This window comes from Giraffa tippelskirchi, chromosome 8, assembly GCF_054371585.1.
Source record: "Giraffa tippelskirchi isolate mGirTip1 chromosome 8, T2T-mGirTip1v1.2.pri, whole genome shotgun sequence".
NCBI classification, from domain to species: Eukaryota; Metazoa; Chordata; class Mammalia; order Artiodactyla; family Giraffidae; genus Giraffa; species Giraffa tippelskirchi.
The window spans coordinates 158728823-158756689 of NC_137282.1; the positions used below are offsets into that span (position 1 = coordinate 158728823).

Genomic DNA, 27867 nt, shown 5'->3' on the forward strand with positions numbered 1-27867 from the left:
TCAGAGACACACAAAAATATTACTGATGAAAAGGCAACGTTTTTCAGTTAGTTCCACTTTCAGGGTCTAATGTTTTTCAGTATTCGTGTTTTCTCTGTTTTGTCATTTTCTGGCTGTTTTTCATGCAAACAGCATTATAAGCAGCATTCTTTCTTTGTGTTTCTCCAAAGGACAGTGTCAGATCCTTGATTAATTTTACAAAGGTCATTTGGAAAAACCATTAAAAATATGCCAAGTAAAAAAGATTAGCACAACACAGGGAAAACACACTTTTATAAACATGTGCATTTATATATATATATAGGGCACTGAAACATTATACAGTTTTGACAAATGTTTTCCTTGTGCACCTCATGCTTTATTAAAAATATGACTGCTTCATTTATTCTTTTCTGGGTGATCCCAGCTGACACATTCCAAAGGCATCAGCGGGATACTGTTGTAAATATCTCATCTTTTTCTCAGTATAAGGTGATCTGATAATTAAATTGCATAGAGGTTCCATAAAAAAAGTGGACTTTCAAAGTAATTAACCAATATCTGTATCACTAACACAAAAACATGGGTGCTAGTTTCGTTGTTGTTGTTCAGTCTCTAAGTCGTGTCCTACTGGTGACCCCACAGACTGTAGCCTGCCAGGCTCCTCTGTCCATGGGACTTCCCAGGCAAGAATACTGGTTCAGTTCAGTCGCTCAGTTGTGTCTGACTCTGCGACCCCATGGACTGCAGCATGCCAGGCCTCCCTGTCCATCACCAACTCCCGGAGTTTACCCAAACTCATGTCCATTGAGTTGGTGATGCCATCCAACCATCTCATCCTCTGCCGTCCCCTTCTCCTCCTGCCTCCAGATCATGGCATCTGGTCCCATCACTTCATGGCAAATAGGTGGGGAAACAGTGGAAACAGTGATAGACTTTATTTTGGGGGGCTCCAAAATCTCTGCAGATGGTGACTGCAGCCATGAAATTAAAAGACGCTTGCTCCTTGGAAGAAAAGCTATGACCAACCTAGACAGCATAGTAAAAAGCAGAGACGTTACTTTACCAACAAAGGTTCGTCTAGTCAAAGCTATGGTTTTTCCAGTAGTCATGTATGGATGTGATAGTTGGACTATAAAGAAAGTTGAGTGCCGAAGAATTGATGCTTTTGAACTGTGGTGTTGGAGAAGACTCTTGAGAGTCCCGTGGACTGCAAGGAGATCCAACCAATTCATCCTAAAGAAAATCAGTCCTGAATATTCATTGGAAGGACTGATGCTGAAGCTGAAACTACAATACTTCAGCCACCTGATGTGAAGAACTAAGTCATTTGAAAAGAATACTGGTGTGGGTTACCATTTCCTTCTCTAGGGGATCTTCCAGACCCCGGAATTGAACTTACGTCTCCCGCATTGGCAGGCAGATTCTTTACCACTGAGCAACCAGGGAAGCTCCTGTGACAAATTTATGTATCCACTTTTACATTTAATTAAAAAATAAACAACACTGCAACTTCGAATTTTAACTACAGCAGAGTAGCTGGTACCAGACTGCTGCTGCTGCTAAGTCACTTCAGTTGTGTCCGACTCTGTGCGACCCCATAGATGGCAGCCCACCAGGCTCCCCCGTCCCTGGGATTCTCCAGGCAAGAACACTGGAGTGGGTTGCCATTGCCTTCTCCAATGCAAGAAAGTGAAAAGTGAAAGTGAAATTGCTCAGTTGTGTCCGACTCTTCGCGACCCCATGGACTGCAGCCTACCAGGCTCCTCTGTCCATGGGATTTTCCAGGCAAGAGTACTGGAGTGGGGTGTCACTGCCTTCTCTGGGTACCAAACTAATTCTTTTATAATCAACCATTAAACTGGAGAGAAGATATGAAGCATTTTAATGTTTTAATTGTCACGGAGCATTGGTCATTAGGAAGCACAAGACTTGCCGATCCCGGGGAGAAAAGAAATTCTTGAGGAAAACCCCGGTGGTCTACATGGGCAAAAATTCTGACTCTAAAGCAGTGAAGTGAAATCCAAGCAGAGAAAGTCCCATTGAGCTGAGGAGACATAGTTTAGAACGTGCAGAGTGAGAGAGAGCAGGGAGGTGTGCAGAGAGGAACCCAGCGGTCGTTTAGGGACCACCCCCCACCCATGAGTCCTTGCCTGAGGTAACATGACCAGTTAGACTAATGGCGGCTTCGCTAAGTAACGACTACGGACCTGGGAGTAGAACAGAGATAATAGAGCTGGAACAGAGGCAGCACTCAAGTCAGGAGAACCACATTAACACCTCATTTTCAATCTGACAGCAAATTGAGATGCTGGAAGTCTGCACGTTAGGAATAAAGACCATGCTCTTGAGAGCCTTACTTTAAATCTGCCCCCACAAAAGCCTAAAACAAAGTTCTGACAAGAGTGGCAGAGGAGTTAGAGTCTTGAGGTTGAGTCCTGGTAAGTTAGCGTGACTTGGAAACATGTTTTACAGACATACTTAAACAAAATGTAAATTTAAGCCTACACGAGTTTAAAGTAATTAGCCAGTAATTGAACTGTGTAGTAGGAAAAAATATCAACACCATTTCAAGTAAGATAACAGAACTTAGAGTTTTCTACAATGTCCATTATATTGTATAATGTATAATACTTAGACATACAAGAAACAGGAGAATATAAACCTTAAGGGAAAAGTGAATAACAATGACTGTATGATAATTCAGATTTTAAGTTTACTGGGAAAAGCCATTAAACTATCCATTGTAAATATATTCATAAATTAAAAAAAAACAACTACCTGAAAACAACTAAAGGAAAATATTTTCTTAATGATTAGTCAGATTATCTCCGCAGAAATGTGGACACTATAAAAGACATAACCAAGTGGAAATTTCAGAACTGAAAATCCAAGAATTGAAAGAAATTAACTGATTTGAAATGCAGAAAATAGAAAGCTGGAAGAAAAATGAAGAGAAACTCAGAGATCCAGGAGGTCATAGCACATAGTTTTGCATACATGTAGTGAGAGTTTTATGTAAGGAAAGAGGGTAATAATATGAAGAAAATATGTATTAAACAAGTAGTGATTGGAAATTCCCCATATTTTATAGAATATATTGGCTCATAGATTGAATACCCTCAGTGAACCTCAAAAGAATAAATGCAAGGGAAATTGCATTTAAGAACATCATAATTGAACTGCTGAACACCTAAGTTAAAGTGTTGTTGTTGTTGTTTTTTAAATGAATTATATATAGGGGAACAATGATCTGAAAAATAGCTGACATTATTATCTGAAACAGTGGAGACCAGAAGTCAGTGTAATGACATATTAAAATGCTAAAAAAAAAGTCAATTCAAAAATCTGTATATAGCAAAAAACCCTTCAAAAATTGAGGTTGATATAAAGATATTTTCAGATGAGGAAAAACTAAAAGAATTTTTCTTCAGTAGACTGGCACTATTAAAAAAAAAAAACTAGAGAATTTCATTAGGTTTGACGAGCCATCCGCAGGGAGGAACAGTTTTCCAAAGGATGCAGACATGGAGACCACGTCCTCAAAATTTTACACTATGGAAAACTCATCTGAAAATGACCCCAAAAGCAATTCCAAAGGGTTGCGACTGGCAGTGCTCAGGCTCTAAATGGAAAGAGGAGGTCAGGCTGCCAGGCTGTGGCTGCTCATGATCTATGATCCATGCCGTCTTTTCAGAAAATGTTTCTGGGTCCACCTCTTGGCCAAAGCTGTGGGTCTATTGAGGAGCTCCAATCTCTGGACCAGGGTGTTTGTCACAAGATGCTGGGGAGAGGGTTCAGCATAGAGAGTCACTGAAGAGAGAGCTCAGGCCAATGGATTGAGAGGCATAAAGCTAAAGCAACACCTGCTTATGTATTGATAGCATCTTTGTAATTTAAGAAACGTTGGTTAAGGAGGCATTCTAATTCAGGTAGAGGGGACCACTGGCATTTAGTAGGTAGAGGCCAGAAATGCTGCTAAACATTCTATAAAAACAGGACAGCCCCCACAAAAAAAAGTATTCTCCAATCCAAAATGTGCTTTATGCTGAGGTGGAAAAACCCTGATATAAAGTAAGTCGCGCAAAAGATGATAAAAGTTGCTCAGGCGGGAAGTGCTGGGGACACAGCGATAACTGAACTTTCTAGTCTCAAGGTTTGATGTTGGGACGATGGTGTGAGGCACAGAGAAATGTCTTTGTAAGCTTGATCACAGAAACAGAGCTGAGGATAGAGAATCCTACCCGGATGAGGGAAGAAAGCAGGTCACACACAGCTGCTCCTTGTAAATTGCATCCCCATGGTGTAGGGTTCTACTTGAAGTTCATGCATTGACTGAATTAAAACTGGGAGCATATAACAACTTAGAGCTTCCAGAGAATTATTTCTTTCACCCCCATTTGTCAGCCTTTATATAAACTCTTAGATTTCAGCAGTGTAAGCTTACATGTCCTCTGATGTAAAAATCTATAATTTTTGTTTCACCTTTTGTCTTTAACCCTAGGAAGCATTTCTAATAAAATTAGTCCCTGCCCTATGGACTGTGGTCTCAGTCTCTCAAAAGAAGACCATGAATTACACAATAAGGTAAGATAAAGGTTATCGAAGTTGGTTTTGACCATGAAAACAACAGTCTTGATTATTGACTATAATTTCTTATAATGTATTTCCAGGTAGAAAGTATTTTGATCTTCAGGGCAGGTTTTGAAGTATGGACAAACTAAACAGGTGACGTTTGTGAAATTAGTAATGCTAATAATATTTTTTTATTACATCTGAATCAGACTTTAAGCTGTTGAAGACTTTAGCTAAATTAGTCTATAATATAAGACTCTTTCTAGCTTGAGCAGGGTGATTAGAAAATGTGCTGATTGTGCTGTTTTATTTGACATGATCACGGCTGCCATGAAGTCTATCCAGAAACTATCTTGATAAATTTAAACAAATTACTTAGCCTGGGTTTCCAAATGTGGGTTAAATTAATTTTACTAGTATAACTGGATCCCATTTTTGGATATTTAACCATTTCCAAAATCTGTATCTACATAGACCAAATGACTTCAAGTTTGAAATATTCAGAAAATTTAGTCTGGCCAGAAAATTAAAGTAAAAGAATTTCTCTCAACCCTTCCCTTTCCCATACAAATTATCTGAGTCATTACCTGTATTCTAAAGTATGTTAACTAAATAAACACAGGTCTGTAGATACAACTTTCATGCCATTCTCTAAAGCTTGGTATTTCCATCTCTAAATAGTGGGCCACCATCAAATCAAATAAATGAGTTTTTGATGTCTAGAAGACAACTTCCCAGCATTTACAATTACGGTTGTTTCTATATTGCAGAAGAAGAAAGTGTAAGAAATCAAAAGTTTAGTGACATTTGTGGCAGTGAAAGGTAACATTTACTGAGCGCTAGGAAATTACTTGATGCCAGAAAATGTTCTCAGGTCTTCCACATCAAATGACTGTCTTATTCTCATTACAAACTAATGGGATAGATACTTTTAGTGACACAATTTTCCCTGTTTTGCAGGTGAGGAAAATAGGGCGCATGAGATGGAGTAACTTAGCCAAAATAACGTTGTTAACAAGTATATAGCTGCGCTTTGAATCCAGACTGTTTCTAGAATCCATTTTGGGATCTATCATGAAATAATACATCAAAATTTTATTTCTTTGTCCTTTCAGTCAGGTATATGTTTTCTACTTCTTGGGCCTTATAACCTTAATATAAGGAACAGGATATGGAAACCAAGAACAATTCGCTAGGAAGGAAAAAATGTTACATCCTTTATGAAAAGTAAAAGTGTTAGTGACTCAGTCGTGTCTGACTCTTTGCGACCCCATGGACGTAGCCCACCAGGCTCCTTTGTCCATGGAATTTTCCAGGCAAGAATACTGGAGTGAGTTGCCATTACCTACCTCTTCTCATAGTATTAGGAATTAATTTGAATGATCAATTGATATTAAAGACTCTGACTCAGGCAATTGATAGGGTAGCTGTGGGGAAATTGAGGTTAATGTTGAACTTCACATGTGAACCATTTGCTTTTCAAATTTATTTACACAGTGAGAAAAGAATCAAAATGTGTGGCCCAAGGTGGTCAGAAATACTAGTTGTCATCCAGAGTTCAGAAAGAGAAACCCCAGGGGGTTAGTTACCAAAGGAGTCTCTCTGGGTAAATCCTGAACTACCAGCCAGATACGAGTACCTTGTTTTTCCCTGGGTGCTGCTAATGTTAGTAGAAACCCTGTCCTGAAAAATTCTCTGGAACGCACATCAGAAATGAATTAAGGAAAGAGGAAATAGTATTCTTGCTGGATGGTCTCAGGATTTAGGCTGGATTTAATTTGGAGCTGTGGGTTTTTATTTTTTAGATGATATAACAACACTGGTGAAACTGAACATGATGTCATATTCATTTGCTTTGATACTTCAGAGGCACCTGGAGTTTGTTGTTGTTATTATTGATGTGCAATTCTGTGACCCTGTTAACACAAGCCTCTGAACACAGTACATCTACCCCAAACCTTCCCTCCCAGCCTTCTTAAAAATGGTGCTGCTTGCATCTCGTCTTCCCAGGGCAGTTCAAAAGCATTTGTAATCCCCAGGATTCAGCTCTTTATTCACCATTTCCTCTTTCTAAGGCTCTCTCTTTTGATGACACAATCCCCTTGCTCTTCATCTGGCCAGATGGGCAGATGAACAGTGCTCTCCAGAGCTCTACACAAAGACCCTGTAAAGAGTGTATGAGAATAAAATGCTGCTGTTCAGTGGAGCTTAAGTGTGCCAGTACCACAATGCTTTGCCCAGCGCCACTGCACTGGTGCCCCTGACCTGTGAACTGCGAGCTTTCTTTCTCCCCAAACACTGACCTTCTCATCAGTCCCAACATCATCACCCTTCTTCATGAACCAAATGGTCCATGGAAGGAATTATTGCTTAGGGGCAAAAACCTCTGGATAACAAGGTAGGGATCCTGGACTTGGCTTTCTCTCATGTAGCAATATATAGTGCCTGTGTTCCAAGTTATGTCTGACTCTCTGCGACCCCATCGACTGTAACCTGTCAGGCTCCTCTGTCCATGGGATTCTCCCAGGCAAGAATACTGGAGCGAGTTGCTGTTTCCTTCTCCAGGGGATCTTCCTGACTGAGGGATCGAACCTGCGTCTCCTGCGTCTTGTGCATTGGCAGACGGATTCTTTACCACTGAGCCATCGGGGAAGCCCACTTTCTATCATAGAACACAATTAAATGGGCCTTTCATTTCATGAGCGGACAACTTTGAGACTTAATATCTTAAGTCTAAAATCTTAATATTATCTTAATATCTTAATATTAATAACTTAATAATATCTTAAGACTTAAACCTTCCTATAGTATTTTCTACTTAGCAGCTTTGTAGAAACGCTGTAATAAATGCAGAAGAAAGGATGTTAAACATTCTATTGAACATTTCATCTAATGTTCCTCACCCATGGTATATATTGCATTGTACCAGATGCTACTTAGATCCTTAATGTTCTAAAGCATGTTAAGTTCTATCCTTTCCATCCCCAGAAAGAACCTTATTGCTATTATATCATTTGGTCTTCATAAAAAAGTCCTGCGATCTACACTAGACAAATATTATCTCCATTTTTCAGATTAAAACGCTCAAATCCATGGACTTTAAATCATTTAAGTTTCCAAAGTGGTGAGAAGACTTGAATGAGTGTCTTCTGACCACCTCTTGGTGCTTTTGACTACAGAAAGCTACTACATGTACGACTACGGTTCACTTTAGCTTTTCCAAATTCTTTAAAACACTTCTTGGCCCTCCTTTTGTGTTATGTTTGACAGGGTGCACGTTTATTGTTTCCTCACTGAGGCTCTGTTTGAATGGCAATCCTCACACCAAGTTTTCAGCTCATGAACTTGAAAATCACATTTTGAATTCTAGCAATTTATATTGATATTCACATGTTTGCTGTTGATTTCTGCAATGGGTCAGACTCTGAGGAGCCATATTATGTGGAACGAGCTGTTTCAGAACAAATTTGCACCAGTTTCTCTCTTAAAGTATAGAAATTATCTTTCTGAAGACAATGCTGAGGGAAGAATTTTGTTTTTTTTTTTTAATGATGATGATCTGCTTTGGCTTCAGGAACTTAGGAGTTGTAATGGGTCAGAGGATCTATTTTCTGTCTTTTAAATGTTGATAATGTCCTTACTTAAAGCATCAGTTCTTAGGTGCAGATTTATATTTGTGATTGATGGATTGGTTAGATTGTTAGAGTATATTCATGTAAACAGATTCACACACTCCTGTACTCATTCACCTGGGAATTTGGCTGTATGTGTTTACTTCTTTTCAGATTTAAAACTCTTATTTTCTTTGGGTTTATTTCTTTGGAGATGAACAAATGTCTGTGACTTTATGTCTTCACCAACACCCATTTTAAAGGATTTTTAGTACATTAACTTGAATATTTTTTAAATGAAATGCAAAAATTCAGAAATTTTTTGTTATTTTTAGAGTTAACAGATATATATCTTTGTGACTTAGCATCTGGAGGTAGTCCACTGTCATTATTGTAACATAAATACTTAATGAAATGACCTCTCACTCTTGAGTATTTACTGTGTGCTTATTACCATGTTAGGAGTTGTGAAAAATACAAAGAAATATACAACATAGCATTGTCACCATGAATATATTTGAACAATTGAAATAAATATTAGCAGATTAACCAAACTGAAAGCAATTTAGTACACTCTATCATAAAACACCTATATTTTAACAAATCAGGAGTGTTGATGGGTAAACCAAATCTTTGATATAATTCTTGATAGCAGTTTCAACTTTTTATTCAGCAAGATTGAATAAAGTATCTAAGCATCTTATAAAGAAATACCACCACATTTGAAATTTGAATGACTACAAAAGCATATGATAAGCAGTCAAGTAAGGTGTGCAAATCAAATATTTTTAATTGGGACAATTCAAGGCTCTCATATATTTTAAAGAATTTCAGCAATCCTTAAGATATTCAGGAATGGAATGGAATAATTAAAAATACCAACAGTAAATAGTCTGACCAATGATTCTATAAGTCATTCTGGGAAAACTGTCACTGAAACCAAGTAAACTTTCTCTCTGCTGCTCGGTAATTTTTTTCCCATTTATTTCATTTTATTTCATTCTTCGAAGGAAAAAACAACTGCTTGGAAAACTGGAGAAACTGAAGACTATTCACAAGATACATCTTATTTGGAGGAGCTGGAAAAACACAAATTTTCAGTTTGGTAAGTAAATCTATCCTGTCTATCTATTTAAATTTTTGAATTCATTGAATTCAACAAATCTTTACTTATTCTATTCTTTTATCATTCATTTATTCAACAAATACTGATTGTGTGCTTACTACAAGCTGTATGATTTGTACCCTGATTTGGGAAAAGCTCATAGTCCAAAGAAGTCTATATATATTTAAAAACATCAGTGTGATATGATAACACTTTTTTTTTTTTTCAAAGAATGCACACATATACACCTGGAGAAGCTGATGGCTTGCATTTGCTTGAGAATAGAGAAGGATTTTCAGAAGTAGTTTGAGCCAGATCTTGGGAAGAATATGACAGTGGAGAAACGTTGACAATTTGGCATGGGCAGTGTCTAGAGATGGGGTTGGGAGGAAGGCTGGGCTAATACCCACTGCAAACCTTAGTTCACTTAAGATCTAAGCAGATTGTGGTTACAGCTCTCTTCCTGGAGGTGTGTATACAGGTATAACTGTCTATGCAAGCATATGTATAGCAAACAGGAAAAAATACACATAGAAAAGTCAACAGTGGAGCTTCTCAGAGGTAACGAGTACAGAATTTTGCAGTGGTGGGATTCATCAAGGATAAGTGAAGGAACCGCAGTAAGAGGCACTGTGACACGGAGAGTAACCAGGAAAGAGGAAGGAATGGAGTAGCTTGTCCAAGTCCATCTGCTCCAAACCACTGCTGCCCTGTCCCTCAAGATCCCTGCCCTGAGTGGATTTTCCCCCTGGGCATTTATCTGCCTTATGGTTTGGTTTCTGAAGATTTTCCTCTTACTCTTCCATCCTGGAACCATCATCAGGAGGAATGGTAGCAGCTCAAATTTCCTTTATCCAATCTTAGGTGGATAAGATTTTTATAAGTTCTACTTGTTTTCATTTAAATGTAAAAGTCTCAGTACCTTCACCAATGCTTTCCGGGAGCAGCTGAAGTATGGTCTCCAAGCTAACCAACGAGCTGTTCTTTGGATTAAGAGATGCAGGCTTGGGACTTCCCCCATGGTGCAGTGGTTAAGACTCTTCCTTCCATTGCAGGGGTGTGGGTTCAATAGCTGGGGGAGAAACTAAGATTCCACATGCCATGGTGTGGGGCCAGAAGTTTTTTTGGAAAAAAAGAGAGATGTAGTCTTGTGCTTAAGAAACATCAGGCAGGAAGGGGAGTCAAAGAGGCCAGGAGATAAGAAATCACTCAGTTCAGTCACTTAATATGCAGGATTAAATTATCTAGGTCTGTTTTCTCCTGTATCAAGTTGGAATAATAATAGCTATATTGTAGAGCTTTTTGTTTATTGTGAAAACTGAGAGATAATTTAAATAAGATAGCCTGGACAATCACTTGGTGTGTATAGATTTTTGATAAAGGCAACTAATATTAATAATAATAAGTTTTGAGAAAATGTCTCTTCCCAGGGTTAAAATAAGAAGCATCAGTCACAGGAGGATGTGTTCTTCAAACACACCAAGCTGTTTATCACATTAGGGTCTTTCCACTAGATGCCTCCTTTGTCTGGAATGTTCTCTGGGATCTTAGTAGGATGGAAGCACGTACTGCAGGTCTTAGTATAGGTTTTCCTGCTCCAGAGAGGTCTTTCTTGAAGATCCTACATAAAGGGGTACTCACCTCTCTCTGGTGGTTTATTTTCTCATAACTTTCTTCTTTTAAAGTACTTACCACAGTTTAAGTTAATTGTTTATATTTATTTTCATGTCATTTATTTGCATCTTTCTGCTTTCTCTCACTAAAAGGAAGCTGTAGGCAGACAGAAGCCCTTTGGTAAAAATTTGTAATTGGAGGATAGTTGCTTTACAACATTGCTGTGTTTCCAGGGTTCTGCTGTACAACAAGGTGAATTAGTTATGTTGTTGTTTAGTTGCTAAGTCATATTTGACTCTTTCCAATCCTATAGACTGTACCCTTCCAGGCTCCTCTATCCATGAGATTTCCCAGGCAAGAATACTGGAGTGGGTTGCCATTTCCTTCATATATTCCCTCCCAGAAACCCTACTTGTCCGATCACTCCTGGGTCTCTAGGCCCTAGTTTTAAAATACCTGGGTTGTAATAGGCAACTAAAGAGCCTCTTGATGAAGGTGAAAGAGGAGAGTGAAAAAGTTGGCTTAAAGCTCAACGTTCAGAAAACTAAGATCATGGCATCTGATCCCATCACTTCATGGGAAATAGATGGGGAAACAGTGGAAACAGTGTCAGACTTTATTTTTTTGGGCTCCAGAATCACTGCTGATGGTGACTATAGCCATGAAATTAAAAGACGCGTACTCCTTGGAAGGAAGGTTATGGCCAACCTAGATAGCATATTTAAAAGCAGAGACATTACTTTGCCAACAAAAGTCCGTCTAGTCAAGGCTATGGTTTTTCCAGTGGTCATGTGTGGATGTGAGAGTTGGACGGTGAAGAAAGCTGAGCACCGAAGAATTGATGTTTTTGAACTGTGGTGTTGGAGAAGACTCTTGAGAGTCCCTTGGACTGCAAGGAGATCCAATCAATCCATCCTAAAAGAGATCAATCCTGGGTGTTCATTGGAAGGTCTGATGTTGAAGCTGAAACTCCAATACTTTGGCCACCTCATGCGAAGGGTTGACTCATTGGAGGAGACCCTGATGCTGGGAAGGATTGGGGGCAGGAGGAGAAGGGGACGACAGGGGATGAGATGGTTGGATGGCATCACTGACTCGATGGACATGGGTTTGGGTGGACTCCGGGAGTTGGTGATGGACAGGGAGGCCTGGCGTGCTGCAATTCATGGGGTTGCAAAGAGTCGGACACGACTGAGCGACTGAACTGAACTGAAATATTTATTGGATGAATGAATAAGAGGGTAAATGAGTGATCGCTCAACTTGTCTCTCACTCCCAGCCCCCTTGGTTGTCCTATCCACTTCCAACCTCTCCTTTGTCTTGAAATTGCTATCATTTTTTTTAAAAAAAGGAATATGGGATAATTAGCCACTCCAAACATTTCTTTTAAACTAGAGTTGAGGATATGGGGGCTGCTGAGACCTCATAAACGCGTTGTGTTTTAAATGGCCTGAGATACAATCTGAACAATTTCCTTGATGTTTTATTAGAGCTGGTAAATCATTTATGGGGGAAGCCTTTACCTAAATCCTCTCCAAATCCCCATAAAATGCATTTAACACAGAATACTGTACTACCCAGCTTCAAAGATAAATGTGACTTTGTGTGGGAAGTAGTTGCTGCCCCTGTGCAGTGAGTCTCAGCGTAGATATCTTCTTTCTTTTTCACACAAGGTCTATCTCTTCCCCTTCCCGTCCCAACAACTTACCTCCTTTCACATGCTGATGCTGATAAATTTGGTAGATTGCTAAAACTTCAGTAAATCACAGCTTCTATTCTTTTCCTTTTTTTTTAACGTACTTGACCTTTAACTAGTCAGATGTAACTTTATCTTTGTAGCTGAAAATCATTTTTTTCCAAACTTCCAAAATATAACGTTAAGACCGTTAGATTTTCTCAAACAGAAAGAGAGCCAATTAAGTTGCCTTTGAGTGTGGAAAAGAGAACCTGCTTCCAGCACGTCTCAGCCCAGGGGGCCTGCTGCCCATAGTGTCAGGTGGTCAAAAGTCCTCTGGGCCCTTGCTTGGTGGGGTTTGTATCACAGTCGCCTCTTCTGGGCCTCAGAGCCAACACTTGCAGGATTCTTAACTTTCCTCTTTGAGATTTTATATGCTGTTTTGAACAGAGCCTCTCTTCTGCTCATATATTATTTTTTAATTTTTGAAAAATTTTACTTATTTATTTTTGGCTGCGCTGGGTCTTCATTGCGTGTGAGCTTTCTCTGGTGTGGTGAGTGGGGGCTCTTCTCCAGTTGCGGTGTGTGGGCTTCTCATTGCCGTGCTTTTGCTTGTTGTGGAGCATGGGTTCTAGGCACGTGGATTCAGTACTTGTGGTGTACGGGCTTAGTTGCTCTGCAGCATGGGGGTTATTCCAGGACCAGGGATTGAACCTGTGTCCCCTGTGCAGGTAGGCAGACTCTCAACCTCTGGACCACCAGGGAAGTCCTTATGCTTCTATTTTAGATAGCATGAGATATCCAAGGTGTCCCTGGATACTTGAGGACTAGATGATTGACTTCCATCTTTACCCCTTTGGTGGTTAGCTCTGACTGTCATGTGCTCCTTCTACACTCTGCACACCTTTTCATGCCACTCAAAACATGGCCCTTAGGTGTCCCATAAGCCTCTCCCTGGCTAGTTCCTGTGTGGTAAGTCACTTGTCAGGTCTGACTCTTTGTGACGCTATGGACTGTTGCCCACCAGGCTCCTCTGTCCATGGGATTTTCCAGGCAAGAATACTAGAGTGTGTTGCCATTTCCTTCTCCAGAGGATCTTCTGCAACCAGGGATTGAACCCACATCTCTTATGTCTCCTGCATTGGCAGGCAGGTTCTTTACCACTAGTGCCACCTGGGAAGCTCCCATTGGACAGTGAGTTTAATAAATTTTACAGGAATGGAGATTAAGTCTGTTGTGTTCTTCCTGGCCTACTCTCAATGATTGATAAATTGCAAGCACTTAATAAATATTTATTGAATTAATACATAAAAAATAAGAGAAAATTAAAAATTTTGGCATTTCCAGAAGGAATTTTCTGGAGAAAAGAGCAATGGGACAAAATTACTGTAGATGTTCTGGGTCTGTTTGTCCCTGGTGACTATTGTTTCTACCTGTTGAGGATGTTTCTTCCCTAAGAATTCCTTCACTCACCCTCTTTTATGATTGCAGATCCCCACCTACTCACATACCATCTACACACCCCAAGGCATTGGGCTGTGACGTGTACTATGTTCCTATGACAACTGTGATCGATTCAGGGGTAGGCACATGATCTCAACCAGGCCCTCCCAGCCTTTTCACAGAATTTTATATTCTGTTACTTGGCGATAGAAATCCCTTCTCTTCTATAAGCTCTTACGCTGAAATGATTTAAGTTTGATACTCTCCATGGCCATGGCCACCAGTTCATTCTCCCTACTTCCTGTACCGCCTCTTATTAATATTTGGCATTTGAAACCAATGGATGTAAGAGTCTCACCAGTGCTTTGTAGGGGACACATATTCTGTTCTAGTCTAGCTAACAGAAATGTGTCTTAGGAGCTACCTCAAGTCCACATTAATGATGAATAAAATTATATGCATACCTAACAACACATTTGTTGTTGTTCAGCTGCTAAGTCATGTCCAACTCTTTGTGACCCCATGGACTGCAGCTTGCCAGGCTCCTCTATCCTTCACTATCTCTTGGAGCTTGCTCAAGTTCATGTTGAGTCGGTGATGCCACCCAGCTATCTCATCCTTTGTCACCCCCATCTCCTCTTCCCTTCAATCTTTCCCAGCATCAGGGTCTTTTCCAATGAGTCAGCTCTTCACATCAGGTGGCCCAAGTATCGGAGCTTCAGCTTCAGCATTAGTCCTTCTAATAAATATTTAGGACTGATTTCTTTTAAGATTGACTGGTTGGATCTCCTCGCAGTCCAAAGGACTCTCAAGAGTCTTCTCCAGCACCACAATTCGAAAACAAAAACATGTATTTCAGGTCAAAAAATATATTGTCCACTGGGAAGATTTTATTTATTTTCCTACAAGAGGAAAGACTTTAGTGAGAATGTTTATTTTGTCCACTCAGTTAATTACATAAATAAGCACTCATTTGCCTGCATAAGCATAGCCTTAGAATCTCATTGCTTACCCTGCTTCCTAATGCACTCACATCCTTCATCTGTGTGCAGCGATTTCTCCGATGGAGTAAGTTAGAGGACCTGTTAAATTCCTCTGGAAGTAGTGCTAATGACTGCTTCAAGGCAGTGGCAATCACTTGGGTAGTTTAAAGAAGTTAACATGGTTTTCAGAGGTACCTAACTCATGACTGGGGACTGAGCTCCATAATAAGACCATCTCAAAATGTTTCCATTAACATTCAAAGACGACTTGGTGCCTAAGCAACCCAAGAGTCATAGGTTTTTAGAGCAGGATCTCAGGGATGATTTTGTTCAGCCCGTTGGTTTATACTAGGATCAAACTGAGACTGCTTGAAGTTAAGTGACTTTGCCTTAGGTCAGACAGCTAATAAGGAGTGAAAATGGGATTAGAACTCACTTCCTTTCAATCTCAATCCAGTACCAATTATAAAAAAATAAATTCTTCCTAGAATTCTGCTAGTCTTTTTTATCGTTTCCTGTTTCAATCAATTGCAAGCTACTTTGATATTTATTAATAGATTCAGGAGAAAGTGCTGATTCTTAGGAAATGGGTTGTTGTAAATTTCCTCTTGCCAAGGAGGTGAATAGAGGGCAGATGCTGAGATGTTTGTTAAATGCACATGTTGCTGCCCACACAGAATGACTTCATTTTTGTGTTCTCGGCCATTCATTTATGTGACTGGCCTCCATCTGTTGCTTAGGGAAGGTATGAGTTAACTATAAATATCACAACAGGAAAGTTATTCTTCAATACAAGTGATACACTTTCCTTTTTATAACTCACATGTGATTTGACATTGAAATAAAATGCAGATGCTCCTTTGATTGGCGTATTCCCTATTGTGCTTTTCCAAAACACCTTCACATATGGTCTGCCTCATTCTTGAGAAATGACTTGTTGTTTATGTCATACAAATGGAACAGATTGATTTTACAGTGAGTAAGGAGGATGATGAATTGGACGTTGGAGAGAAATCCTTGTCTTGGCAATCTAAACACTTGAAAATATACGTGGCCGTTTGGAAAAGGCTCCCATGATCCACCCATAATGCCTTCAGTTCACCCCTCATCCCTTCTTAAGGGTTAAATAGATATATACTCAATCTCAGCAAATCAAAGAGTAGTTACAGTCACCTCAAAGTATATTTTTTCTTTTCACCATTTAAATGTATCTTGAGACCTAATGGTCAAAAAAAAAATGTCCCAAAGAACCAACCCCAAAAATCTATTGCAATATTGTGTCTGCACTATGACCAGAATAAAACATTTCTCATCTTGGTAGAAGAGTAGTATTATCTCTTTTCTATCATGTGATTTTTTTTTTTTAAGTATAAAATTCTTGCACTAACATGACTTCCCTGGTGGACCAGTGGTTAAGACTCCATGCTTCCAATGTAGGAGACACCGGCTTAATCCCTTGTCAGGGAACTGAGATCCCATATGCTGTGCAGAGTGGCCAAAAAAAATTCTTGCACTAACAAGCTTTCTTGTGAAAGTCGCTTAGCCGTGTCTGACTCTTTGCAACCCCATGGACTTGTCCATGGAATTCTCCAGGCCAGAATACTGGAGTGGGTAGCCTTTCCCTTCTCCAGGGAATCTTCCCAACCCAGGGATCAAACCCAGGTCTCCCACATTGCAGGTGAATTCTTTACTAGCTGAGCCACAAGGGAAGCCCAACAAGCTTTCTTAGGGGTCTCCAAATTTATCCCTTCATAATTATTCTTCACAAAAGAGAAAAAAATAATGTTGTGTATCTACCTCTCTGACAATAAAATAACCACATGTGATTCTGCAGAATTTTATAGTTTATAAATCTCCTAATCTCATTCCCATAACTTTTCTTTTCTCATTTGGTCTTTGAAATACCCTGATGATGTGATATCCTTCAGCCCATTTTACAGATTATCTATCCAAAGTTCAGAGAGATTTTGTTGTTTTTATTCAGTCACTCAGTAGTGTCTGACTCTATGCAACCCCATGGACTGCAGCATGCCAGGCTTCTCTGTCCTTCACCAACTCCTGGAGCTTGCTCAAATTCATGTCCATTGAGTCACTGATGGCATCCAGCCATCTCATCTTCTATCGTCCTTTTCTGCTTCTGATTTCAGTCTTTTCCAGCATCAGGGTCTTTTCCAGTGAGTCAGTTCTTTACATCAGGTAGCCAAAGTATTGGAGCTTCAGCTTCAGCATCAGTGCTTCCAATGAACTTTCAGGGTTGATTTCCTTTAGGATTGTCTGGTTTGATCCTCTCCCTGTCCAAGGGACTCTCAAGAGTCTTCTCCAGCACCACCGTTCAAAAGCATCAATTCTTTGGTGCTCAGCTTTCCTCATGGTCTGACTCTCACATCTGTAGACTACTGGAAAAACCAAAACTTTGACTATATGGATGTTTTTAGGAAAAGTAATGTCTCTGCTTTTTAATAAGCTGTCTAGGTTTGTCATAGCTTTTCTTCCAAGGAGCAAGCGTCTTTTAATTTCATGGCTGCAGTCACTGTCTGCAGTGATTTTGAAGCCCAAGAAAGTAAAGCCTGTCATTGTTAGGTGGCTCATTTCCCCAACACTCATTTCTGTCCCTCTCCAGTTCTCATTGCCCTAGAGCATGTCAGCTGGCTGACCTCAGATTCATCAGGGGACTTTAGAGTGTGCAGTAGATGACTTTTACAAAGCAATGTGTTAAAGTATTACTGGCGTATTCCACAGTGTTGGTTGGATGTGGGTGAAGATAAAATGCCCTGAAGGAGGAGTGAGAACCAAGTCAGCTTATAATGGCACAGCATAGTGAATCCCTATGGAGGAATATTTCTTCCAGTAATTTATCAATGATCCACATGTAATTAGGTAGTTATTGACTGATATCTCTATCGTATTATGTGGCACTAAAGCATGACCAGCTAATCACACTAAGAAGGAACACATCTTAATGGCTAAGAATATAGGTTCTGGGGCCAAAATACCTAAACCCAAATGAACTAGTATTATGAATTACTTAGACAAGTTTTTCAAACTCCTTGTACGTCAGTTTCTGTTAAAAAAAAAAAAAGTTATCTTTAAAACAGTGCTAACAGTACCTGGGCTTCCTTGGTAGCTGAATAAATTCCCTGGTAAAGAATCTGCCTACAATATAGGAGACACAGGACATGTGGGCTCGATCTCTGGGTTGAGACGATCCCCTGGAGAAGGAAATGGCAATCCACTCCAGTCTTCTTGCTTGGGAAATCTCATAGACGGAAGAGCCTGGCGGGGCTGGCTATAGTCCATGGCGTAGCAAAAGAATCAGATACAACTTAGCAACTAAACAACAACAATAATACCTGCCTTATTTTAGTGAGCTCAAATATGCATATTTTAAAAAATGGAGCAGTATAAATGCTCACAGCACATAGTAAATGCTCAAGAAATGTTTGCTATTGTTACTGACTGAGGCTTTCCTTCTCTCTACTACCCCCCCACAATGATATGCTTTATACTTGTATTTATACTATTAAAATAATGACCTGTTCATTTTTGAGAAACAAAATATTTTGGTAAATAAAAGACCTGCATACAGTGCTATATGTCAACTGTATCTTAATAAAGCTGAAAGAAAACAGCTTAAAATAAAAAATGCATAAATAAAAGAAGTCCTTCCACTAAATAAATAAAAAATTCAATAAATAAAAGATTGCAGTGAGAAACTCAGGCATTAATGGTAGAAAAGAGATATCAGAACAGTAAATACCATGTGTTAGTGTTCCATTGGGGCATAACAAACTACACATAGTTAGCAACTCAGAGAGCTTCGCTGGTAGCTCAGCTTATAAAGAATCTGCCTGCAACGTAGGAGACCTCGGTTCAATTCCTGGGTTGGGAAGATCCCCTGGAGAAAGGATGGGTTACCCAGTCTGGTGTTCTTAGGCTTCCCTGGTGACTCAGATGGTAAAGAATCCGCCTGCAATGCGGGAGACCTGGGTTTGATCCCTGGGTTGGGAAGATCCCCTGGAGGAGGGCATGGCAACTCACTCCAGTATTCTTGCCTGGAGAATCCCATGGACAGAAGAGCCTGGTGGGCTACAGTCCCTGGGGTCACAAATAGTCAGACATGACTGAGTGACTAAGCACGGAGCCCAGCAGCTCAGAATGAAACCCATGTTTTAATCTCATGATTTCTTCTTGGGCTCCTACACAGCTGCAATCAAGGTGTCAGCAGGGCTGCGTTATCATCTGGGGGCCTAACAGGGGAGGGACTGCATTCGGCTCCTTCAGACTCCGGGCAAGGTTTATGTCCCTGTGACTGAATGAGGGGAGGCCCCGGCTGTGTGCTGCCTATTTCCTGCATGTGGGGCCCAGAGTTCCATGCAGTGGGGCTCCTTTACCACGGCTATCACTTTATGAAACCTGCCAGGGGAGTCTGTCACTTTGGGGAGGGACCCTGAAGCTTTTACCTGATTAAGTCAGGACTTCCCAGAATAACCAGAATACCTTAACACCAAATCAGCTATCTGAGATCTAGTTATTTCTGTAAACCCCTTCACCTTTGACATTTCCTGTTGGCTAGAAGCAAGTCGTTGGTCTCACGATCAGTCCCACGTCATGTCAGCTTTCTCCTCGTTTGTGTCTTTGTCGTTGTTTAGTCACTAAGTCGTGTCCGACTCTTTGCGATTCCATGGACTGCAGCATGCCAGGCTCCTCTGTACTCCACTATCTCCCGGAGTCTGCTCCCATTCATGTCCATGAGTCTGTGATGCTATCGACCCATCTCATCCTCTGCTGTCCCTTTCTCCTTTGGCCACCAGGGAAGCCCCTGGAAATGTCTACATGAGGAAGAAAATGGGAGAGAGACCAACCAGCACTCCGTTATGTTGAGCTCTTGCTTACAACCACTTTCTGAAAAGTGAAATGCACTTATTTTTCCATATTCTCGGATGAACATTCTGATGCTCAGAGCTGAAAACAACCATAATGAGACAATGAACCTGCGCAAATGTAGCCCTGATGCATCGAGGAGCAGGTGTTCTTTTATTCCACGTTTGTCAAGTTTACATGGTGTCCTAGATTCTGGACACTTAGAATTGGTTCCTGTTTGGTCTCCATCAAAGCATAGTGTGTAACTACTTGCCTTTTCCTTTAGTACAATTTGGAAAATGGGCACAGTATGGTGCAGAAGGTTCATCTCATGGATGCCACACTGATTCAGTTGGAGAGATGGAGAATGAGGTGAGCAGAATTAATTTAGCCAACTGTCTGGAAACCTAATATGACATCAGTGATAAGATTTAAATATCCAGGAGTTTCAGATTATGAGCCAGTTCAAATTCAAGCTGCATGATTTAAGTGATGAAAGGGCAAAGCTGGGCAGGAAGCAATGTAGGGATTTATTTGATGCAAAAACACAAGTGACCAGTAAAATGGATAATGTTCTGTTGTAATAGTTTGCAAACAGCACCAAGAAAACAATTGAGTGGGTGTATTTTGAGCTTCAGGCATTGTAAATTCTTTCACTCTCATATACTTTATGCCTTCTTTAATAAACTGGAGAGTCTTGGGCTAGCTTCATCGGTGACGGTAGGTGGTCATTCATTTCACAATCCACTAATTTTCATGATTATTCAGTATTTTATGTAACCTAAACTGCTTTGGATTTTGTCTTACTCAGATTGTAATATGGCAATAGCTTATATGATTTCAGAATCATTAATTCAATTGGTGTTCTCAACAGATGGGTGTTACACTCATCTCTCTGAAGACAAGCAAGAATTTGATGTTCTTAACAATGCTGATGGAATATCATTTTTCAGATAGATCTGTAGCCTGTGTCTTGTTGAAAAGATGCAGAGCGAGTCGAAAATTTCTAGGAAGGAAAACAATTGACATCAATTATGGTCTATTCCTAACTTAAAGAGACAAATGTATACTTACCTTATTTCTAGCTTAATAACTGGATTCTTTTTTTTTTTTTTTTTTTTTATAACTGGATTCTTATATAACATGGAACAAATAGAAAGTCACTCAGGTATGTCCGACTCTTTGTGACCCCCTGGACTATAGCCCCTCAAACTCCTCTGTTCATGGAATTCTCCAGGCCCGAACACTGGAGTGGGTAGCCATTCCCTTCTCCAGGGGATCTTCCCAATCCAGGGATCAAACCCGGGTCTCCTGCATTGAAGGCAAAAATGCTTTACCATTTAAGCCACCAGGGATGTCCAAAGGTATCCTTATCCCAGTAGCCAGGCTACTTAATCCTTTAAGGTTTTTGGTTTTTAAGTATTCTCTTTGTATGATATTTTACAGGGATTTTAGAGGAACATACTGTAAGGACTTTCAGTATTAAACTGCGTCTCTCTGCCCCTCGTTTTTACCATATTCCACCTAAAAGTTGGTGCTTGTTAACAGCTTCCTGCTCAGTTGTCATAAAACCTAAACTAACAGTTTCAGGGAAGGAACACTTACTGTATTTTAAGGCTGCCCACTCATTTTGGACATTTTGACAGTTTAAAAGTTTTTATTAATATTGAGTTAAAATGCTTGTTCCTGTTTTTAAAATTATTAGTACCAGTTTAATTCACTAAAATCCCAAGTCAAAAGTCAATCTATTTATTGCTCTATTTATATTCCATTATCTATCTGTCTAATCATCTATCTTTGCATTTATCTAGGGTTTAAAGATTTGTTAAATATCATTTAGATTGATCAGTTATCAGATTATCTCAGTTTCAATATCCCTCACCATTTTTTTTTTTACCCAGTTACCCCTGCAGTAATGAGAAGCTTACCAGCTTTGAAAGAATTCAAGGAGATGTAGTTTTCACCTCTTAGGAGTGCAGAGAACAAGCAGAGTATACTGGTTTCATTTAAGGACTATCTTCCTAGCTCCCCTTGGGTACCATTCACACTGCTGCTGCCCATCACCACCTGGCCCTTTGGGGTCACCATCTTCCTAGGTTGAGCAACTTCTGTGCTGGGCTCCACAGATGAGTGAAGTGGATCAGGCCACACCCCTCTTCTGTTTACTAGCTTTTCTTTGTAACATCTCTGGCAAATGTTCCCTTTCTTCATTCCTTTGTTGATGGCTAAATTTTTGTGATATTCTCTCTTCCTGACTTCCAGAAGCTCCGTTCAAGCCTGCATACTAGGCACTAAACAGAATGAAGGATTAAAATATGTATATATATAGATTTTTTTTCATGTGTTTCCATTGATGTCAGTAATAAATTACTAACATTTATTCCGTGTCCTCTCTATATGAGAACTATTCTAACTGTTCTCGTGTATCTCTCTCAGTCCCTCAACAGCCCTGTGGTATAGGTAACATTACTGTGCCCATTTTACATATGAGGAAACTGAGGCAAGGAGAGATTAGTTAAAGTTGTCAAAGTCTCATGCCTGCTAAGTGGTTGAGCTGGGATTCATACCCAAGATGAAGTCCGAACACGATCACCATGCCGTGCTGCCTCCAGCTACAATGGAAATCAGTTGACAGTTTAAATTAAATCCCTCAGTCCAGCAGGTACTTGGAGGAGGAAATGGCTACCCAGTCCAGTACTCTTGCCTGGGAAATCCCATTGACAGAGGAGCCTGGAGGGCTACAGTCCACGGTGTCACAAAGAGTTGGACAAGACTGAGTGACTAAACAACAGCAGATAGTGTGTTAGGACTATTCAGCAGGCGTGACCTCCAAACAACAGGCACACACATTTGACATAGTCACTGAGTCATGTGTCACGAACCTGGCGAGGAGGAAAGTCACGAGTTACACTGAGGCTTTTAGAAGTGTGGGTGCTCCTGGAAGAGCAGGGGTGGAAGAATTTCTTTTTTTTCCCTTCGTTTCTTCTTTATACCACGCTGGGAGAGGCGTTTGTTGCACCCTGTGGATCTGGAACAGGAGAATTGAGCTCAATAATAGTAAATCTTAAATTTATTCTTATCTTGGGTACCTTTCTGATTCTGGCTGATAGCAGATTGGAACCAAGGGAATAACTTAAGAACAGCAGTTCTCAGGATATTTTAAATTAAAGTTGTTTGGGGATTTATCAGGCCTCACAAGTCTCCTCTAGATAATTCAGTTTATGGATGTGGGGATAGAGATTTTTATTCTTATTTTTAATTCGATTTCTGACCTTTCTGTTTCTTTCTCTCTCCCTTTTTTTTTTTACCTCTCTCTCTTCTCTCTGTTTCTCTCTTCCCAAATATATGAATTATAAATCGCTCTTCTACAGTTAAAGCAAATAGTAAGGCACACAATTTGAAATGAATGGCAATCCATTTGAAGTTCACTTAACCCAGTTTTATTTTTAATCCGCATAACATACCAGTTTTCTCTTCCCTATCTACCAAACGGTATATCTTTTGCTTATTACCTAGATGGGGAAACTGAAGCTTGGACATTTAGATACTTTGCCTTGTGACATAAACAGGTAAGAGTCACAGCTGAATTCTCACCTAGGTTTCTGAACCTCGAAGTTTATAAATGCTCTATACCTGCTATTGACATCCTCTTCTTGACTACAATTTCCTTGAAGGCAAAGGCTGTGCACCATCATATTTTTATGCCCAGTATCACTGAGAATGACAGGCACACGTAATTGCTCAGTAAATGTTTTTTGGAGTTGCTGTATTTTCTCTGTCCTTTTCCCCTTTGTAGATTATCATAAAAAGTTGTAGAATTGGCTTTCCATTCATTCTGTTGACAAACTCTTTCCCCAAAGTGCTGCCTTTTGATTAGATTGGCCTCAGCCTCTGTGAGCTGGACAGCCTCCAAGGTTTGCTGGTGGAGATTTGATGCCACCGTTTGACTTGGAGAGTGGCACTTGGGTGGCACTGGTGGAATAAGTCCAGTAACTAATGGGGACATCAGTGATGGGTTCAAATCTGGGACACATTAAGGTAATTGTGTGGACAGGCAGCTCTGGAGACTTGAATGTTCATCTCTATCTCGATGCTACATTGTTGCCACATTCGAGCTGACAAGCTTCCCAATGATGTACTGGCAAGCTTAATGAGAGCCGCTACTTCTTATCCAACTGTTCATCATTGGAGTGGATAGTATGGAGGAAATTCACTTCCAGTCTTTGGTTTTCTGCCATGGGCGACAGTATTTGGATGCCTCTGTGATTTTTCCAGGTGTTGGCCGTATCTGACCTAACTTTTTGCCAGCTCATAATGATGTGGCTTCAGTTCGGAAGCTATCAACCCATCTCTGAGCCTGTTTGCTCATGTGTTTCAGCATGACCATCAGCATTTGTCTGCAGGATTGCCTTAGAGGATTTGCAGCAGTGGCTGACTGTCTAGTGGGGAAAATATGAGCTGTCCTTGAGAGCAGAATTTAATTCTTATGATGCTTTGAGCTTTGATTGTATGATGAGCGGGTGTAATGCAGGGGGAAGGAGAGGGGAAGAAAATACCACCTCAAGTCATTAGTCCCCATTCTGCCTTGTGAGATGGAACCCCAAATCTGCACCAGAGGGAGTTAGCTTTAGATGTCAGAATATTACTGAGACTTAGATGCAGTGGGCTGTGTCAGAATGGGGAAAGCTGGAACTCTGTTTTGGGAACGACCAATGTATTACGAGGAAGATTGTTTACATATTCTTTCATGTATGGATACAGTGCACACTCACTTATGAGCACTGACTGTGGCTTAGGCACTGGGAATACAGAAGTTCATCAGACTCAGCCTGTACCAGCAAAGTCTTAACAGTGTACTCAGGGCCACTAAGTCCATTGTCGTGGGAACTACTAACTTGCAAATGTAGGAACTATAGGTTGAGGGAGTTAAGTAACTCATGGAAGTGCACCCAGTTAGTAACTGTCGCACCTCTCAGTATTGGATCCAGGCTTTCTAAGTCATGTTCTCCTTGTACAATGAAACAGTCACACAGGTATCAGTGGTTTACTCATAAAGAAACTGAAGGAATAGGTGAGGAATTTCATCCACTGAGGATGGGGCTTTGAGGGAGAATACCGAGTTACTGATGAAGAATTTTGTCTAGGAGGAAATAGTTACTAGAGAGGTAGATACCAAAGAGGTATGGAGCCCATTGAATCAATTCTCTTTGCCATGCTAGGGGGCTTCTTTCATGGGGCTTTTATTATAACTCTATCCCTGGGGGTCAGGATTGATTTTTAGGGTTGGGAGTAGGGTTGATGAGCTAGTCTATTGAATTTAGGGATATTCAACTACTAAGTTTAGAAGGCTAGATTTAGAAAGCGTGGAGCTAACTAGATGATTTTGTCTATTTTGCTTTGAGTAAGTATATTTTTGAATGATTTCTTCAAAATATTTGAGTACTGATTTTACAGAATAAGCACTGTTATTAAACCAGCATGCACCATTTCCTTTAGGAACTAAAAGCATCATCAAACCTCAGAGTTGGAAAGGATACTTTACTAACTACACATTTACTACCTCAAGTTGAATAAAACATATTATGCTTCATATAGACCGAGGGTCATTATGCAAAATAAAAGGTTTAATTCACAATTGCTGTTGATTTGAGGCAGTTTTATTCTTCTGTGCTTCTGTGGGATGTCCCTCAGAGACACCTTCCTCTGGAAACGTAGCTTAGGTTAGTGTTTCCAAGCTCAAGCTGTGCAATTGCCTACTTGGGTTCACATTTTGGCCTTATCAATGAATAACGTCCTAGATTACATTTGGACCTCAGTTTCCTGAGGCATAATGACAGTATCATCTCATAGGGATATGGTAATGATTAAAGGGGTTGATACAAACTTAACCTTGCACTTCTCTTTCCTCAGCTGTTTATAAAGCCTCCCCAGACAACCACTTTGCCTTGCTTGCATTTCTTTTTCCTTGGGATGGTTTTGGTCACTGCCTCCTATACAATGTTATGAACAGAGAGGATGAGATGGTTAGATAGCATCACCGACTCAATGGATATGAATTTGAGCAAACTCCGGGAGATAGTGGAGGACAGAGGAGCCTGGCTGGCTATAGTCTGTGGGGTTGCATGACTCAGCAACTCAGCAACAAGTAAAGCCCTTAAAGCAGTGCCTGGCACACAATAAGTCTCTTAATATTAATGTTAAGTCTTTTTGCTATAGGCTAACTCAAATTCTTTGTGATACTTTCTCAATTGCAAAAAAAAAAAAAAATCAACCATTTCAAGATATGTAAAGTTTTTCTAATATTCCAATTTTTATTCACTTATATTTTCAGAAGACAAGGAGGGTTTCCTTTTCTGTATCCCAGTGGACTCAGGAATTTACCACTTTCCACAGTCAAGCTTAAAAATCTTGGCATCTAGTAGTAGGGCTCTGTATTTTATCTTTCTGTGTCAACCAAGAATACCCAACACAGCAAAACTGGCTTGGAGTTAGGGGTTTCCTTACTCGATTCTGCCTTGAAGATTGCTGGTCTCAAAAAGGGTTAATCTCTAGAGGCAGGAGAGGAAGGACTCCCCAGTTCTGCCCCAGTCCCAGGGCTGAGGTCGACTCACTGGGATACTGTATCACAGATAAGTCACTGAAGAAGGTGATCTATTTCCTGGCATCTGGGGGCTCTTGTTGGTTGGTGCAGCGTGGGCAAATACATAAGCTGTTCTGATGGGTATTAGACCAGTCTTCATGGAATGGCGGAGAAGGCAATGGCACCCCACTCCAGTACTCTAGCCTGGAAAATCCCATGGATGGAGGAGCCTGGTAGGCTGCAGTCCATGAGGTTGCTAAGAGTCGGACACGACTGAGCGACTTCACTTTCACTTTTCACTTTCATGCGTTGGAGAAGGAAATGGCAACCCATTCCAGTGTTCTTGCCTGGAGAATCCCAGGGACGGGGGAGCCTGGTGGGCTGCCGTCTATGGGGTCGCACAGAGTCGGACACGACTGAAGCGACTTAGCAGCAGCAGCAGCATGGAATGGGGTTTGGGGCTCTATTGTGGAGAGACACAGTGACTTGCAGCTCTGCTGCGTGTAATAGAACTAGTCTTCTCTGCATCCTGAGAAGTGAAGGGATGGATCTGCATGTCCATCAAGATAAACGAAACACTGTAAATACTATAAAAGGATCACGGAATCACTGTTCTTTTGACCGGGACCAAGCTAAACATGTGCTTTGCTATCATTTCGCTATCGATTTTTCTGCCTGGACACACATGTAATTTCCTGTTTCTGGACTTAGTTTTCCGGTTGATTCCAGGAAGACATTGCAAAGGACTATACAGCACCATTGACTCATAGAGACCATGCTGAATGGAATAATACAGGTATGGGACATCATAGGAAATACTAGCATTACTTTTTAGATTTTGAAGAAAGTCTATGCTTTCTCACCTTTTTGGGTAATAAATACCATGCGTTTAGTTTTCTGGATAAGCATTTTGAAAGTTTTCCACATGACAACATTGTCAGTCTTCCTGTATTATTCCAAGATAATACTGTTCTTTTTTTTTTGGCACAGTACCTACAAATAGAAATATTGTGGTTGTTCCCTGTACTAATTAATCCATTTAACATATTTTCTAAGTACATACTATGAGTCAGACACTATTGATGAAATTAAGGGTACAAAAGCAAAATCTCTTAAAGCGTTTAATTCCTGAATCTGAACTGTCATAACTTTTATTATTTACAGTCACCCAAAGAACATTAGGATGGTCACAGACTATTAATAACTATGGTTGAACTAATTTATGTGAGAGAAAAATCCACCTTCCTCTTCATATTTGTTTCAGTAAAAAGAAAGAAAAGAAAAAACAAAAAACTTGACTAACAGTAGCTTTAATCTAAGAAGCAACAAAAATACTCATCTTCGAGTTCTCTCTTTCTATAATCAACACCAGCAGCCTAGTATATATTCACACATATCTGGTTGTAAGTTATATTCCTAATGAGTTGGTGGACTGACCAAAT

At 40.2% G+C, this 27867-nt stretch overlaps 1 protein-coding gene across 1 annotated transcript in view; it reads left to right on the forward strand.

The window, feature by feature from the left end:
- The window catches only part of LOC145519051 (uncharacterized), a 238044-nt gene that overhangs the window by 110799 nt on the left and 99378 nt on the right, over positions 1-27867 (forward strand). Inside the window, 2 exon segments of the mRNA XM_081524284.1 lie at positions 4484-4566; positions 9176-9270. Of these exon segments, the coding sequence (XP_081380410.1) occupies positions 4484-4566; positions 9176-9270 (178 nt within the window).